General features: G+C 46.0%; 1 protein-coding gene across 12 annotated transcripts in view; it reads right to left on the bottom strand.

Annotated features, from left to right (window-relative positions):
• LOC141949421 (H(+)/Cl(-) exchange transporter 5) overlaps window positions 1-16563 on the bottom strand; it is a 44194-nt gene that overhangs the window by 17549 nt on the left and 10082 nt on the right. For 7 of the 12 annotated variants that reach the window (XM_074882986.1, XM_074882988.1, XM_074882984.1 and 4 more), the window contains one exon: window positions 9958-10107. The exons of 1 other annotated variant lie outside the window; for it this stretch is intronic. In XM_074882986.1, the coding sequence (XP_074739087.1) occupies window positions 9958-10090 (133 nt within the window). In that variant the 5' untranslated portion in view covers window positions 10091-10107. Of the gene's footprint in view, window positions 1-3964; window positions 4081-9957; window positions 10108-10184; window positions 10380-12953; window positions 13109-16563 lie in introns of those variants that run through there. 4 more of the 12 variants (XM_074882983.1, XM_074882982.1, XM_074882981.1 and 1 more) reach the window with 4 other exon arrangements.

Genomic DNA, 16563 nt, shown 5'->3' with positions numbered 1-16563 from the left:
CACAGCTGTGATCCAACCAAGCCCAGGTGAAGAACAGCTTTTCTGTTACACACAAACTGGAGACAGAACAGTCAGCTTTCTCCATTGAGCCTGGCTGTTTACAAATGCACATTCTGGAGTTGTCTGATACCCACCAAGCTACACAGGCACCTTCAGCAGGCTCAGTTGCCGCTATTTTACTTTGATGCCTCTCCAAGAAGCCAGCAATGACCTACCAGACTACCTGCTGTGCACAACCTTCCTGTAAGAAATGGAGGAGCAGGAAAGGGTGTGACCGATGCATGTGAAGGAGGGAAGGATGCACCTGACCTACAGCCTGCCTCTGCCTTCTGCATCTGGAAGACAGCACAGCAGCAAGATGCACTCATCACACTCTGCATTTGGAGGGGGCAGAGAATGGAGCTGTGCAACAAGCTGTAAAGCAGCACAGAGTTGCACAGATGAACTCCCTGACATCCCAGCTCTGAAGGCCTTTTAAAACAGTCTTGTACAACATATATTGCTGGTTGGAAAAGGACAAGAGTGAGGTGCTGCCAGCCAGCTAACATGCAAGTTGAGCAATCCCAGTAAGTGGTTGCCAGCCAGCAGCAAACCAAAGGGAAGCAGAGTATAAAAAAAAATCTAGGAGATTCAGTAAGAGACTGAGGTCGTCAGTAGCCCATTTCTCACCTGAGTTGGGAACCCCCACCCTTAAATAATCACAAATCATTCACTTGGCAGTCCACAGCAGGGCAAAGCCACTTATACACCCTATGCTCTGCAGAGCAAGCAGCAGTTCACATACTCCTAGTAATCCATACTAGTAGAACATAAACCATGCATGTTCCTTCTCCAGCAATACACTGCTACAAAAAGCTTCCAAGGGCATACACATGGAGACACGGGTGGAGAGGCTGGTTTTTCAGACCTGGGCAAGAGAGTAAATCTAATCATGGTTCTGTAAGACTTGAAGTGTTTACAGTCATCCAGAAGGAAAAAAAAAAAGCAAAACCCAGAATCCAGCCAAAATTGAAAGGTGGTGGGGAAGAGGAATATTAAAACTCCCATACAGAAGGATAATGTTTAATATTTAGCATATTTAGATTGTAGATACCACCAGGGCAAAGATGTCTTCAGATGGTGAGAAGTAAGGAATTCAAACAATTGCTCTCTACCCCATCATCTAAAAGCAAGAGAGGGGAAAAAAGACCTATGATGTCTCCCAAGCCCATTTCCCAGATTGGCACTGCTGCCTCATAACAGAGTAAAAGGCACAGGAAAACAAGATGAGTCATGTAGCATAACTGACAACTACTACAAAATAACCCACTTAAAGGCTCCTTGCTTCATTTGGGACAAAAAAAAAGGTTAACTCAAGTTCTCCAGAGATCTTCCCAAGTGGTGAGCCCCACCTGCCCGACTTGCCCTGTAAAGAAAATGGGGTAAATTTGCTGAGAGCCTCGAGGAATTACTCTGTTTTTGACAACATTTTTGTATTTATGAGGTCAACAGCTCAGAAATACACAAACTGGCATCAACAGTTTCAGAGACCTCCCTGTTCAAATATCCCCACTGGAAACCCCAAGCACTGCTCTACAAATCTGACAAACCAAAGCCTCCTTGAATAAATCATCCTAATAACAGTAGACAATCAAGTTCAGCATGTACAGTGCTGAGATACCTGCAACTCCTCCTGCAAGCCTGCTTACATGAAGAAAAGCGTCTGGATGAGTGCTGCCCCACATCCTCTCAAGGGAACCCCCTCCGAAGCAGTTATTTGATATAGGGGACAAGATGAGACATCATCCCAGTCAACCACAGCTCAAACAAATCATACCTATAATCCAGAACAAAGGCCACACATGTGGAGACCATGACTGTAGCAGAACAACTGAACCAGGGAGGCAATCCATGGTTTGCCAGTACATCAACTCGATGGTGGCACCAGGCTGCAAGCATGCCACTACCTCCCAGACTGCACAACATCCCAACACCCATGTGAGCCACTCTGTGGCATACCAGACCTTCTCACCATGGTCAGCAGCTTGCTCACCTGGGTCCAATTCTCATTTCTAGGGTCCCTCCTCACATTACAGTAGGCTTTTAACATCTTCACTTAGATAGCAGCTGTTTTTCTGGAAAAGCTGAAATATAAATTTGGGGGTGGAGGGGTGCTTACTGGCTGTTGGTGACAGCATTATGGAAAGCCAGCATCCATTCAGGCATTCGTTTTAGCCCTGTCCTCCTGTCAAGGGAACCACCACGGCCGCATTGCTTCTACAGCAGTTTCGGATACAAGTAATGAGGTGGCTCGGGGGGGGGGGGGGGGGGGGGGGGGCCTTTGAGGCTTTGCTAAGTTGGGTGACAGGTTTCTACCAAGCCCAGCAATGCAGAAGACAACACTGAGTCTACCTTGAGAAACAGAAGGTGAACTGCACACTCACCTCTCAAAGACAAGCAGCCCAGCCAGAAGAGTTTGCTTTTGTTTCTACAGGAATGACCAACTCTTCTAGAAAAGTGCAACAATTCCTGTCTCCGTGCTGCAGTCAGCAGGCTTTCACTGTCTGTTCACTTTTATTTTGGCACACCTACTGCAATCTTTCCCAAAGATAAAAAGATACAGTTGTCCTAAAAAAAGTTATTAATAAAGCAGTGTTAAACCCAGCTAACAGACTACTTTGAGAAGCATTTTCTGCAAGATGATGAGATCCAGGTCATTCCTTGCTCACTCTTCTGGAATAACTGCCCAGGCCAGCGACTTTTAGCTGTCCTGGGAACACTTTCTCAGCTCAGAGCTGCCACAGACCAACATGAACAAGACCCCGAGGGCACAAAGTCATCACACAGCACTGCCTCTCCATGAAAGAGCAGCTGCAGGTCACCACATCCTCAGCAATAACCTGATACACAGCACCAACAGTCCCACAGACCCTGCAGGATCCCATCCATTCTACAACTGGCAGCTGCACAGGGGATCTCGTGACAAGGCCAAGCGCAGAAGGGATGGTCTGACTTGACTTCCACGCGTGGGACCAGCCAGGTTCAATTTGGAGACTGATCCTGCTCTCCAGACACGGACCCCATTCAGCCCAGCCTGCCATCTCTAAAGCTGCACGGTTTATATGACAAAAGCAGAACCCCAAAGTCTCCAGCCATACACAGCAATTTCACAGCCGTGTAAGCAGATAAACTGTCCATTTGGCAGAAGATAATGAGAAAACGTCCTTATATTTTTTCCAGGAGTAATACCCAACTATAAAATGGCTGACAGCCATAAATATTTATCAAGACCATATTGCCTGCCTCAGCTTGCTGCAAATCAAGGATCCTAAGATAACCAGATAGTAATAAAGGAAGAAAACAAGCTCTGTAATGCCTTGCCAAAACACAATCAAGGTGATCGTACAGGTCTCCCCAGTTCCTAACGTACGGATCTCTAAATGAGTATTTAATGCCTAGAGAGAGCAAGTTAAATGTGACCCTGTTAGAGAAGCACAGTTCATTATTTTAAACACAGGTTTGTTAGTGTTTTGTTCACCTCCCTAAAATGGGTTAATGCTCCACTTTAGAGAGTCTGCCTAGCTTAAGAAAAAAAAAAAAAAGGACAGTGCTTGTTAAAGTTACAGGCATCTGTCATTTGCAACACAGCAAACCCACAGGGCTTTATTAATTGTCCTGCCAGCACAGCAAGACAACAGCAACGGCATGGGAGACGTCTGCCTCCATGCCACTTCCCTTGCTTTAGCAAATCTGGAAAAATAAAAGGTTTTGCAGACAAAAGGGAGAGTGGCCATAAACAACCAACCATTACACAGCAGAAATCCCACAGACCACCCTGGCTGCTCCCCCTGCCCAACCACCCCTCCATCCGAGCGGAGGAGCAGGAGCGGTTTGCTGCCCCGCAGCCTCCGCAAACGTGCACCCGCAGACAGACACGTTCCCCCTTGGCTCACATCCCCTTTTCCTCCCTGAACAGTCTCCTCACCCTCACTCAGCCACTCCTCCTCCCACGGGAGCACCTCTGGGAGCCCGTCCGTCCCATGGCCGCACGGGTCGAGGGACAGCGGGTGCTCTTTGTCTTACAGCGGCACTTGCTGCATCCTTTTCCTTTTGGACTTGGCCAAAGACGAGCTCGCAGCAGCGCTGGGCCCTCCCTGCACGCCTAGCGTGTGCCTAGCGTGTCGTCACCGACGGCCGTCACATGAGCCAGCCCTTGCACCTCGCTGGAAGGGGCAGGATTTGAGCGGCACAGGGAGAGGTTCACGCTTGCAGGCAGGCAAGGACAGAGGAAGCTGGCTACATCCAGGGATCGTGACTCCTGGTGCGCCCAGAATGGAGGCTGCACCCTGAAGCTGCAAGTGGAGCCACTCAGAACGTTTTATCTGGCAGAATATATTCCCTGGGACTAAAATCTGCCCGTTTGCTGTGCTGCACAGACTCGGTATCGCAAGCAGCTGAAGCTGACTGTGCAAGGGCTTTAAGATGGAGAGTAACTCAGTGCTACACTGTTTGCTCTCATAAGCACTACAAATTAGGCAGGTTAAAGCTGTGCACTCAGACCTTCAGATCCCCTTCACCCAACAACCCAGCCCCAAAGATCTGGCAAACCTTACCCACAGTCTGTCTGTGGAGGGACGCCCCAGACATGAGCCCCCAGTTAACCACGTCAGGCCACTGATGCTCCTGGCACACCAGCCTGGAACAGTCCCTGCTCTGCACCCACACGTTTTGAAAGGTCTGGACCAAGTCAAGCTTCAGCACAGGAAAACACGGAGTCAGTGGAGTTTCCTGACACCAGTGGAGCAGTCACAGATCTACTGAAAAAACCCTTTCTTTTCCCACCTAGCTGACATTTTGCTTGCTAAATAGCTAGTAGTAATGCTCTTTGCTCACTGTCTTTCCAGGAGGCAGGCAGGCACAGAATTTTTCTTTTGTCCTCTCTGCATAGGCAATACTTCAGAGTGCTTTCCCCAACCCCACCGGGGCCCCACAAGCACTCTTTATCTTGCCATTCAATGCACATAAGAGCTCAAAGGGGCTGGTGATTAAGTTCTCCTGGCTCCAATTTGCTAGTGATAGCTTGTCATTTCAACATTGTCTGGCAAGTCTGAAACACTACACCCTAGCAACTTCTGTCTCACCCGATATGCTGGCCAGAGGCTGCCCTGGCAACCGTGGGTTCCGGTCTGGAGGTCAAGGAGGAAAGCAGGTGAAGAAAAAAGCAAGGGGAGATATCTCCCAGCTCAGGGATCCATCTCAGAGGTTGGTCCTTTAGCACTTCTAATGGGTGGGTCAATTAGCCTGACCTGCCAGAGGTGCAGCATTTTAGTGAAATCCCCTGGCTAGCAAAGCAAGGAAAGATATTTAATCCTTCCGAGAACAGGAGCCAGCTGGCCATCCCCAATATTGCAGCTAGTTACACCACCTGCCCCCACGTCCCACTGCACAGAGCAAGTATGTCTGGAGAGCATAAACAAGGACAGGGATAATGGATAAAACCAAAAATCCATACGAAACCAAGCTTCATTAACCCTGCTGCACTCTTGAGTGTTATTTGTTGCTACTGCAATTCTCAGTTCTTGGCCTTAGAGCTCAAAGAGAAAAAAAGTCCTTAAATCCTGCAGTAAAAAGGAGACCTTGCAGCCATCAAAAGATTTTTAAGTCTTCGTCTGAAAGAAGTGGGGAGCACAGTCCTGCCTTTGCTCCCTACAATTTAAAGCACATCCAGAGCCTACCATGATGCCCAGGCATTACATCTTGTGCTTTCCGAGCCCAATGTCTGCCTCACCACTGCAATGAGCAGAGAAAGGGCCACTAAAGAAAAGCACAAAATAAGCCAGCATCACTGCCAACCAGGACTACTTTAACCCATTCAGAGGAAACCATTTGTATTTTAATAGTTTTGGAAAGAGATATCAAGGAATTAGAAATCAGTACAACTTACCCTCATAACAAACCACTTGACAGAAGCAACCCCTCATCTAGGAGATACTACTTGGTAAGGCAGCTGTTCCAACAGATTTTGCTAAAGGAATCGGGCCTTGTAAATCTTACATTTCTTCCAAAATAAAAAAATAAAAATAAATATCAACAGGACCTCAGATATAATCTAACTGACCACGTATTTGGGTATCCATAAAGCTTTGGACAGAATTTTCTTTAGAAGGTCTCAAGCAAATTAAGCTCTTGGGAAGTAACAGGTAAAGTTTTCTCACAGAAAAACAACTAGCTGAAGACATAAGATGTTAAAGTCACAAATTCCTATATTTTCAAAACAGAAAGAAGGCAACAGTAGAATCCCATTCATTTCTGCTTGTACTGGACTGTTCAACTTATTTGTAAGTGGTCTGGAAAAGTGGCGCCTGCACTTAGAGTAACTTGTGCTGGGTAACCAGCATCTCTTCGGCTGGCTTTGAAGTACTACAGCTGGACTACAAGAGAGAAGAAGAAACTCAATGCTAACAAAGCAAGGCATTCAGGAAGGGGGAAGAGACGACTGTAAACAATGTCATGCTCTAAGTCAGCATGTCTGACTTAAAAATTCAAGTGTCTGCAGATAATGCTCTGCAAGTCATTGCTCAATACTTGAGAACAGTCAACAAGGAAATAGTTGGAGTTTTTTTAAATCCCTTAAACTAAGAAGCAGAAAAGATTTACTGCTGTACAAATACACCTTGAACATCACATGTCGTTCTGGTCACCTTTACTCTGGCACAGAAAAGAGGCGATGCCAGTAAGATGAAACAATTTCTGGGAAGTACAACTGTATCCTTAAAAAGACTGTGCTACCCCATCAACCCTTTGGCCAAGATTAAAATCCATGCTTTGACAACAATTTTGAGAAAGCACTGCTAAGATTCACTTGCTGCCTGGTGTAACACCATTACTTTACTATCGGGACTACAAGGAAAACTAGAAAAGTATCAGTGGCTTTTATAAAAAAAAATCAAAAGTTTGCTTGCCAAGTACAACTTAACAGCATGGGGGAAGAAAAAAAAAAAAAAAAAAAAAATCAAGGAAAGTCTTATCTGTTACCTTTTATTGATGAAATGCTGAAGTCCAAACCAGAAAAGATAAGAATGTGCTACTCGTAGTGAGTTTTCAATAACGCAAACAGCATAGTAGCAGGCGTGAAAAGGCACTGCAGTCCATTTTAAATCATTTTGACTGAAACAAGCCTGAAGCACTCAGAATATCTACATTTTGGCTCAAGCTCTTAAAAAGCTCCAGCCTTTGGGAAGCAGGTACATTCTTGCAAATACCAGTTAGGAACAAAGTTTCATAGCCAGTCTAGATCCTACATGAAGATACTTTTCAAACACAAGCATCCTGTGCTCCAGGCAGCAGGCCAGGCTGGTGGTTCCCATCGGGGACCTGACACTGTATGGAAGTTCTGTCACTTATTAGAGAGCACAGAGGAGCACCAGCTGCCAAATGCACTCCAGATTTACAAATCTACCAAGCAGCAGGTAATACTTACTCCTCTGGTCACTTGACACGCTCTATAAGCTCCAGTTGTGGCTGTTTTTTCAACCTGAGATGCCACCACTCTTGCAGGAAAGTTTGTCAGTCTTGGAGAAGGTGGTAAGAGAGGGTTGGGTTCTGGTTCCAAAAGGTGTCACTAACTCATCCCCATCTAAAACCACACCGGAGAACAAAAGCAGAAGGTCCCAGGCAGGGGTTTACAGCTGACTTCACCATGGGAGAACCTCAGTTACCACCTCTTCAGCTCCAGTCAAGCCTGTGCCACCACATCTTCAGGTTGCATGCCTGGCACCCAAACATTTGCCATCAAACATTTCCTGAAGTCAGTTGGGGAAATTTGTAGAGTGAACTGAAACCAGTATCTGCAAGCAACTCTTTCCCCTTTTAAATTTCCTCTTTTACTTCTGTGCCAACACTGCTGTAGACTTAAGCATCCTGCCAAAAGAGAGCGCCCCTTTCGGGGGAACCGCTCCTCTCTGCCACTAGGTTTAGGGCAGCCCCCCGAAGTGCCACCACCACCATCCCTCCAAGCCACATGTGCCAGTGGGGCAGCCCCCCATTTTTTTCCACAGAAGTAGCTACAGGCCTTCAAAGGCCCTGAGAGGAGATGGGAAAAGCCTATTTAAGCAAGGAGGAGAAAAAAACAACTGCTGTTTCAGGCCAGCAGCAAAACTAAACCCAGCTCAAGTCACCAACTGCTGCTTCTAAGCTCCACAGAATAATAATTTCCTCACAAGAAGTTCAAGAATTCAGCTCCTTCTCTCTAAATATTAAACATGAACACACATTTAACTTCAGACAGCTGATAACCCAATGGCTATAGAAAAAGCAGTTCCCACCAGCAGGTAAGACAACATGAATTTACAATTCCATTACCAGCATGCATAACGTGACTATTTCTATGTACCTAATTCTGCACATACTAGTAATTAATAGATCTTCAGAAGTAAATTTGGTCACAAGTCATTATTTCAAGCTCTGTGCGAGGACTTCTGAAGTGGACTCCCACATGTGCCCAGTTCTAAAAGCCGCTCCCACCACCAGCTCAGGTTGGAGCAAGCACACTGCCTGATACCTGCACCGCAGCCGGCCCCGACGTACCAGCCACCCTCCTTCACGTTAGACAGGACCCAGGAAACAACACACTCAGGATGTAAATCTTGCACGTGTACCCTTTGTGCATGGACAGAGGTTTTTTTAACCACAAACCAATGCTTATCACTCAGAGTTAATGCAACTGCTACAAAAACACAATGATCCTTCCTCCGCTTGAGCCTGAAAGCGGTGAGAGAGACCAAGCCAAGTAGAAAACAATCAATCACACACTCATCAGATTTCCAGCAGCAGAAGAGCTGGTCATTTCAGCTACTGACAGGTGACCTTTGAGGAAGTCTGTCTTCATCTGCACTACCTAGAGGCAGACCACATAGATGAGAAGCAAATCAGAAAGATTTCTTTAATTTTCTCCCTACAGAGAAGAGGACAAGAAGGCTTATGGAAGTCACGGAGATTTGCAGTCTGCTGTCCAAAATTAAGCATTTTTGCTTTTAAACTAACTTCTTAGTTTAATTTTTTAAACTAACTTTAAACTAATTCATGGAAGACAAAAATCAGGCAGATCCTGCTCGTCTAGTGCCAAAGCGCAGCAAAACCATGCACATTCATCTCTCCCCCATTAATTTCACAACCTCAGGCTCAGACCAGAGGAGATAGCCACGAACCCCCTCTGGACAGACGAGTGGTGGCAGGGGAAGCCAAGCGTCTCAGGCTGCGTGCAAGCTCAGCACCAAACCCCTTTGTGCCATTACATTTCCAGATTCTCCCCACAACAGATAAACTTTAAAATTATAAGAAGAAGGGAAGAAGAGGGGAGTGTCTCTGCTTGTATCACAAACCTGTAGGAATCTCTCTACACTGTCACCCCTGCCCGTTACACTCACGACACCTCCCTCATGGCACAGCCAACTCTTCCCTGCAGCAGCTATTTCAGAAAACTCCAGAAAGGACTATCCAGAAGCCCTAAAAGCAAAGCAGTTGGAGAGGATATGCTACATTTAATAGCAAAGTACCACACAGAGGGCTAAGAGAGCAGTTTTCCCCTCTGACAGGTTACTGGATGCACACAGCCTGAGATCAAGCAGCTCAGTTGCTGAAGACAAATAGTGCCTCCCCACCACAACAAAGTCACTCACACTCTTCTTGCAATTGCCATTTATTTTAAGGAGATTTTCTACTTTGCAGGGAGCACGCCTCCCACCAGCCTCCATTACAAAGCAATGCTGGGAGCCAAATGTGGCACGTGAGCAAGTGTTCAGCTGTTCTGCAGAAGCCTATTGAGGGGTACAATGAAGTGCAGAATCCTGCAAACTATTCACATTGGTGCCCTGAAACGCATAGGTGGAGGCCAGTAGGACCCATACAGACAATATTAACATGAAATCCTACCGAAAGCCATCATCAAAACCAGAAAGCAGAGAGATGCATGGGTATTACCTCCCATCTCCCTGTCGAGTGGCGGGTCATCATCTGCCATGGAGAAGTCCAGAGATGCTCCTGCTATTTCCAGCATATCTTCATCACTAGTGCTGCTCTGGAAACTCCCCCGCCGATAGCCTTTCTGATCCATGGCCAGAGCTTCCAAACCTGGGAGCAAAGGGAAATTTTTTAGAGCACAAGCATGAAGACCCATTTTCTAAGCCAACTGGACTGATGACACCCACTTAACACTTTGTCCTGAAGACCAGGAGGCTGCACTGCTCTTCCCATGCGAAGAAATGCAGCACCACCACCCGAAGTCTGGGCTAGAACAGGACAAAACTGGATGTTCACAACTCCAAGCAAAGCTCTTGCACCAGATTTCATATTGCCCCATGCCAGAAACAAACATGAAGTCCCAGTATGGCATCTGAACTCAACTGGAAAGACATACAAACACAGCAGCATTAGGGTGCCCAGGTTCTTAAAAGAAAACAGGTTTAGAAAACTTTGCACAAGCTAAGCCTTACAGAGGAAAATCCTTCTATAATAAGGGATCCTGCACACATATCCTCCTCTACTTCTCAGTCCACCGCCTGCTGGAAAATGGCTCAAGCTGGCTTTTCAATAACCAGCTGCCAGCCACGAGACAGGTTTAATCAAGGCGATAAGACCAACAAACTGCAAGCAACCATCCCAAAAACTGGAAACAGCCCCCGTCTCAGCTGCCTGCAGTTGAGGTGCACTGTCCCGTGTCACCCACCCCACAGCTCGCACTCGGGTGCATCAGAGCTCCGCTGGAGGTTGGGATTGGGATCATTTTGAAAATTAAGTGTCATACAAAGTCCACTATCTGATAATTGTGCACAAGTTAACACTAACTTCTGCGACTATGATCTCAAACACAAGAGCAGCCCAAATGCCTCGGATGTTTTTCTCTACAGAAAACCAATTATATTTCTAAGTTCTTGCTCTAAAAAGTCTCTCACAGTAATTCCTTTTTTTCCTTTGTATTTCCCACAAAGATTGTGAATCAATTTCTATCTGCTGATCACTACCAGACAGAGCAATTAAGAATTCATTCTAACAGCAGGCAAAAAATTACTCAGGTCAACACCATGTTAGACAAGTGACATCTGCTGATGTATTTTTTAAGTAATCTCCACACGTGCTCAACAGGTTTGCAATGACTTTTTTTTTTTTCCTTCTTTTTTTGACCATTTCACCTCCCACAGTGTCCTTGTATTTACTTCTTGAGCATTGTACAAAGCCCATCACGGAGGAAGGATCCTCACAGCAGAAATGCAGCTGTGATGCTCTTCAGATGTGCCAACCTCACCTACCTGTCCTTCTCCAAGTTGTAGACAAACTATCAAAACAACCCAAGTGAATGATGATTCTTAACCATCCACACATGAAGCTACAAAATGCAACCTGGAAGTGTGCTATTAAACTTCATAAATAATCTTAATTAAGTACCCTTGGCTTGCTGCTGAACACAGCCATCTCAAGGAGCTTCCCACACCAGACCACGACACAAAACCTGTTGTCTCTCCTCCTCTTTTCTAGGATGGCAGGGAAACTACAAAAGCCCAAGCTCTGAAAACATAATAATAAACTAAATTGGAAAAAAAAAAATTCAGGTCTCAGCCTCAAAAACAGCTCTTGCAACCTGAAAGTGGAATCTTTTCATCTTAATGAGAAGGTAGGCCATATTCGCTTTTCTCTTGCAAACATACATATTTTTCAAGAGAATTACAGAGGAACCAAATATGCAGCTCAGCCTTATTTCAGGAAGGGAAAAAGCCAGCCAGCATTTGCAAACAGTATGAATTACACACTCTGCAAAAAGCACTTCCTATTACAAAAAAAAAAAAGCAACCACACCACACAAAAAGTCTTGGCATTGTACAAAGTGACGCACTGGGCTCTCCGCTGAGCTTTACTCTGTGGAACATGATGTTACTTAACTTTTAAGCCATGTTTACTCATTAAACTGGTGCAAAATACACCAGTAAAGAAAGTGCTGAGCACTGGCCGAGGGGAACTGGGGGGTTTGGAAGGCACATGAGGCGCTGCACGCTGCCCAGCCAGCAGCAAGGCTTTTAGCACACTCTGAAAGCACAGGGATGGCGTAGGCTGCAGTCCTCCATCAGCATGCACGGAGAACTGAAGGCAGGAGAAACCGAGGAATCCAAAGCTATTATTTGCCAGCTAACAACAAAAATAATTAAATTTCAATAAAGTGTTGTGGTACACCTCCATAAGCTGCTTCCAGGGAGCACAGTGGACACCAGCTCCCAGCCCAGGAGTTGGGTGGCTTGTTTACCCTGGCAGGGAACTAAAGAAACTCTGTGCTCATGTGTCACAGATCTTGTCTGCAGCATAACACAGTTTTACAGGTATTTTCCTATAAGACTCTGCGTGTGTGTGTATATATATATATATATATATATATGTGGGAGGGAAGGTTTAAAATACATCTGTATTCACATATTTGCTTTGCACAAAAAGCTTAAATTTACAGCCCTTCCTGAGGCTATCCCTCAGCCAACAGAAGGTACAGCACTGCCAGCCAGAAGTCCCTGTTTGAAAATTTAAGCAATGTCACCTCCTGCTCCCCCCCATCTATCCCCAAGTTTGTTCTCATTTACAGCTTAAAAAACCAAAACCAAGCAACAAGCACACCACCTTCCAATTGCAGCACAGCCCAAGTAACACCCAGCATGTAGGCAGCACAAAAAGGACACAGAAGATAATTCAGTGCTCACTTCTCTCCCAAGGCCTAAAGCAGTCCCTGGAGATACAGTTTAAGTCACTTTTTCTTACAAGAACACTCCCTCTACGGGCAAGCAATGCCTTTCCAGGCTAAATCATGTGCACCAAGGAAAAAAATAAAAAGAAAAAAGGGCTCTTCTCTTGCTTATCTACGATGTTAATTTACCGCAATGGCTGCTTCTTTCCTACCAGGTCAGGGGCACTGCCCGGGTCACCCCCACCGCAGGTGTACGTACCAAAAGGCTCCTGGTGCACCCAACGCCGGCATGAGAGAGAAGCCATCCTCCTCCAGCTGCTCCCATTCACCTCCTCTGCCCTTCTCAGTCCATCCTGGTTTTTCCCTTCGCAGTCAAGTAGAGGGAAGCAAAACCTGACGGGGTCGGCCCCTCGATGCCTGGAAGTGACTCAGATGACAGCACTCGCCACCAGGAAGCCAGAGCACCCCACTGCCATCCTGCAGAGCAAACCCAGCCCCAGCCTCTGCCGTGATGCTAGCTTCAGCCCTCCCAGTGCTTTTCAATCAACACCAGACGTTGCAGGCTCTTCTCCCTGTTTCATGCTTCAACATCACCAGCACACCCAGCAAATCTGCTCGCCCAGCCTCGCTGCAGCACCCATCCTAGTGCCATTGTGGCACCAGCACCATCATCCCTTCCTCTCTGCAGCCAGAGGAGCGGGACACAACACCAGTGAGCTCCGGCACCACGCTTGCCTCCGCTGAGCCCCCAGCCAGCAACATGGGGGCTTGGAGCAGCCCATCCAGCACGCAGGTTCAATGCTTTCCAAGTCAGAACGTGCAGTAAAAACTCCCACTGCATTGTTTTCTGTCACCGTTGGACGGGAGGCTTGGCTCCAGCTCCACCAAGACATCACACCAGGAGAATACAACTTAAAAAGGAGCAGGGAGTAATCCTGACCAGGCGCCTTCATCAATCATTGCTGCTGCGGGGGAAGGAGCGAGCTTACCACCTAGCGGTGTTTCATGTGAAAAACCAAAGCCCACATCTCAAGACTGTCTTTTTTATAGATCAGCAAATCTAAACTGAGCTTTGATAGCTCAGGGCACTTCTTCCCCATCCCCACCACATCTCTTCACAGGGGCAGGCACAACTCCTCCCACAATTACCAGATCCAACGGTACAGAAAAAAAGAAAAAAAAACAAAAACAAAAACAGAATAAGCCAATTTTAATTGAAAAAAACAAAGGAAAGGAGAAAAAAACCATATAATTCAGCTGTTATGTCAATACTCCCAGTCCCTGGCTGGGAGTCAGCAGAGCAAGGCTTTCCTGAAACATTATTACTCCAGAGGCTCATCTTGCCATTAAAAAAAAGAGTTGTTCTTCCAGAGCAGAAGGGGTTACTCCACAAGAGAGAAACTTCACTGCACTGGTCAACTAAGTGAGCTGATTGGGATTTTGTCATATCCCAGTCCATGAAACAGGTAATCCTGCCAGGCCCAAGCTCAATGTGCAGACTTCAAGTGAACTGCAAAAGAGCTGGGCAACAATCTTAAAAAAAAACCAAACAAAACAATTGTAATTTCTTCTTTAAGTGCTAAAAAATCAAACCAGCGTGCATACAAAGTTGGAGGCAGCATTCACAGAAGAGCTCCAAGGTTTTCAGCCCTCATCTGAAAACAAATCAGGGTTCGGATACTGGTGGAACCCTTGACAGTATCAGTCTGTAGCTTTATAAAAGAGCCAATGCTATTTTTCCAAGTCATTCCTTCCTCCAGTTCCCGCTGCTGTCTGAAGTGACTACAACCAGTTTCCCCTGCTGTACAGATGAAACTACACCTACAGGTGAGCTGATACACCATCTTTAAGTTCCTTTTGGGTGCAGTATTTGACAATACAAATATCTTCAGGGAAAAATTAAATGTTCTAAAACGTGTTGCTATTAGCAATGGCTTGGTTTCACAAACAGCACATAAATCACTTAACAGAAGGGTTTAGTGGCTCAATTAAGATTATCAACATGCCTTTTGCCATTGCATTTTATGGCCGCAAAAGCACTTATTTACCTACATTCACCTCTCGCTGTCCACCTGCCTGTTTCTCCTCTGAAGAGAAGACAACTGCTTCATCCTCGAGCATCAATCCACTTATCCCATTCCCCTCCTTCTCCCGTAGGAGACGACAGCTCCCTTCCTGGTGTGGCAAAGAGGGGCTCCAGGGCTGCCCCAGCCCCGTGCTGGCACAGGAGCAGGGAATGGGAGCAGTTGTCCCTCTGGGGCCAGAGCAGGCAGCACGGAGCCTCCCCGGCCCTGGCGCAAGGCTGACCCGGCCGGTGGGAGTTGCCGCTCCACCCCACAGCTCCACACAGCACCTCGTCCTCGGCGGCCACTTGAGCAAAGGCAAACAAACACCGGGCAAGCTGTTTGCATTAGGCAAGGGCTGTACAGCCACGCTGGTCTGGAACAATAGATGGTTTTAGAGAAACTGGGAAATCTACCAACACAAGCCGAACACAAAGACTTGAATTGTTTTAGGGCCTGTTTGGGGCTCTTTTGTTGTTCTCTCACACGTACTCACACAGGCCCCAGGGAAAGGATATTCTATGCTTTGGTCTGACATCCTTCCAGCGTGGTAACACGCACTGTCACGTTTCACCAGGTAACACCAGAAAGCAGCACACAAATCCTGTGATGTTTCAGGTTTTCCTGGCACTTTTTTACTTGGGGCTGATACAGCACGTTAGCAGATTCGCTGCCATCCCAGAATGCTTATGTACCGACAGGCACACAGACACTTACAGCTGATGTCCTTAAGTCCATGTTAGTATCACCTCTTCTTGAATAATTCATCATTCCACATAGTTTATGCCACTCAGCCCAGTACAATGGAAAGCTCAAGTGAAGGCAAACATTAAATCACAGCAGATTTCATCCTCAGCTTGTGAGTAACTACACTTGGCTTTTGAATAAAACCTTGTTTCTGTGAATGTTAATAGAATCACGTATACTTGCTAGAAAAGCATTATCTCCAGAAGCAAGATGTTCCAGTATTTATTAGATTAAAAATCCCTCATGATCATCCACCACTGATTAAAGAAATGGTTTGCTGCTGCAGATGCTTTACATAAAAGGGATTTCTAGAAATAAGAAAAAAAAAAAAGCAGCCCATTTCTCCTGCTTTACCAGGAATTTCCAGAGCTCACACGAGCTACACACAGCTGGTTAGAAGACTTCAGGGAAGCAAAACATACTCATAAGGCACATTGCAGGAAAGCTCCTTGGGTTTGCTCGAGAGGGCAGATTGGGGTGGATGTTTTTGTCGTTTTTCCTGGAGGAGGAAGAGGAAAGAGGAGAACAAGCAGCAGAAGACCTCTCTCCTAGCGTTTACCACACAATAAGCATGAAGACGCTTAACATCTACAATGCAAGAAATTTTAACAGCTTTGAACTGTTCAAGTCACTGAAGAAATAACTATTTATTTCTCGCAGATCCAATGAGAACACGGTGCTACGTCTTGTGAAGAATAAAGATCTTGTTACTCAGATCACAATCAAGGAAGTTGTTCCACTTCAACTTCTACACTAAATTACTAGTTTTCCCCATCAGTACCTGGAAAGCATATACCTCAGTAAAGGCCTTGTACAACTTTCTAAAACTAGTATTTGTGAGAAAAGTTTTGACAGTCATCATAGGCATAAACACTGTGCATGCTGCTCCTAATCCCCAGGTACATGCACATTTAAACAAAAATCAAGTAGAAATGTGCTTTCCAAGTGCTTTGAACTAAAAAAAAAAAAGCAACAAGACAGAGTGGGATGGAAACTCTGGAAACATCTGGCTTTCCGATGTGAGAACAAAGGCCAAGGATATCCACAAAGTACCCAGGC

The sequence above is a fragment of the Strix uralensis genome, chromosome 13 (genome assembly GCF_047716275.1).
Source record: "Strix uralensis isolate ZFMK-TIS-50842 chromosome 13, bStrUra1, whole genome shotgun sequence".
NCBI lineage: Eukaryota > Metazoa > Chordata > Aves > Strigiformes > Strigidae > Strix > Strix uralensis.
Note: the sequence above shows the minus strand (reverse complement) of the source record. Positions and strands in the feature narration are given on the sequence as shown.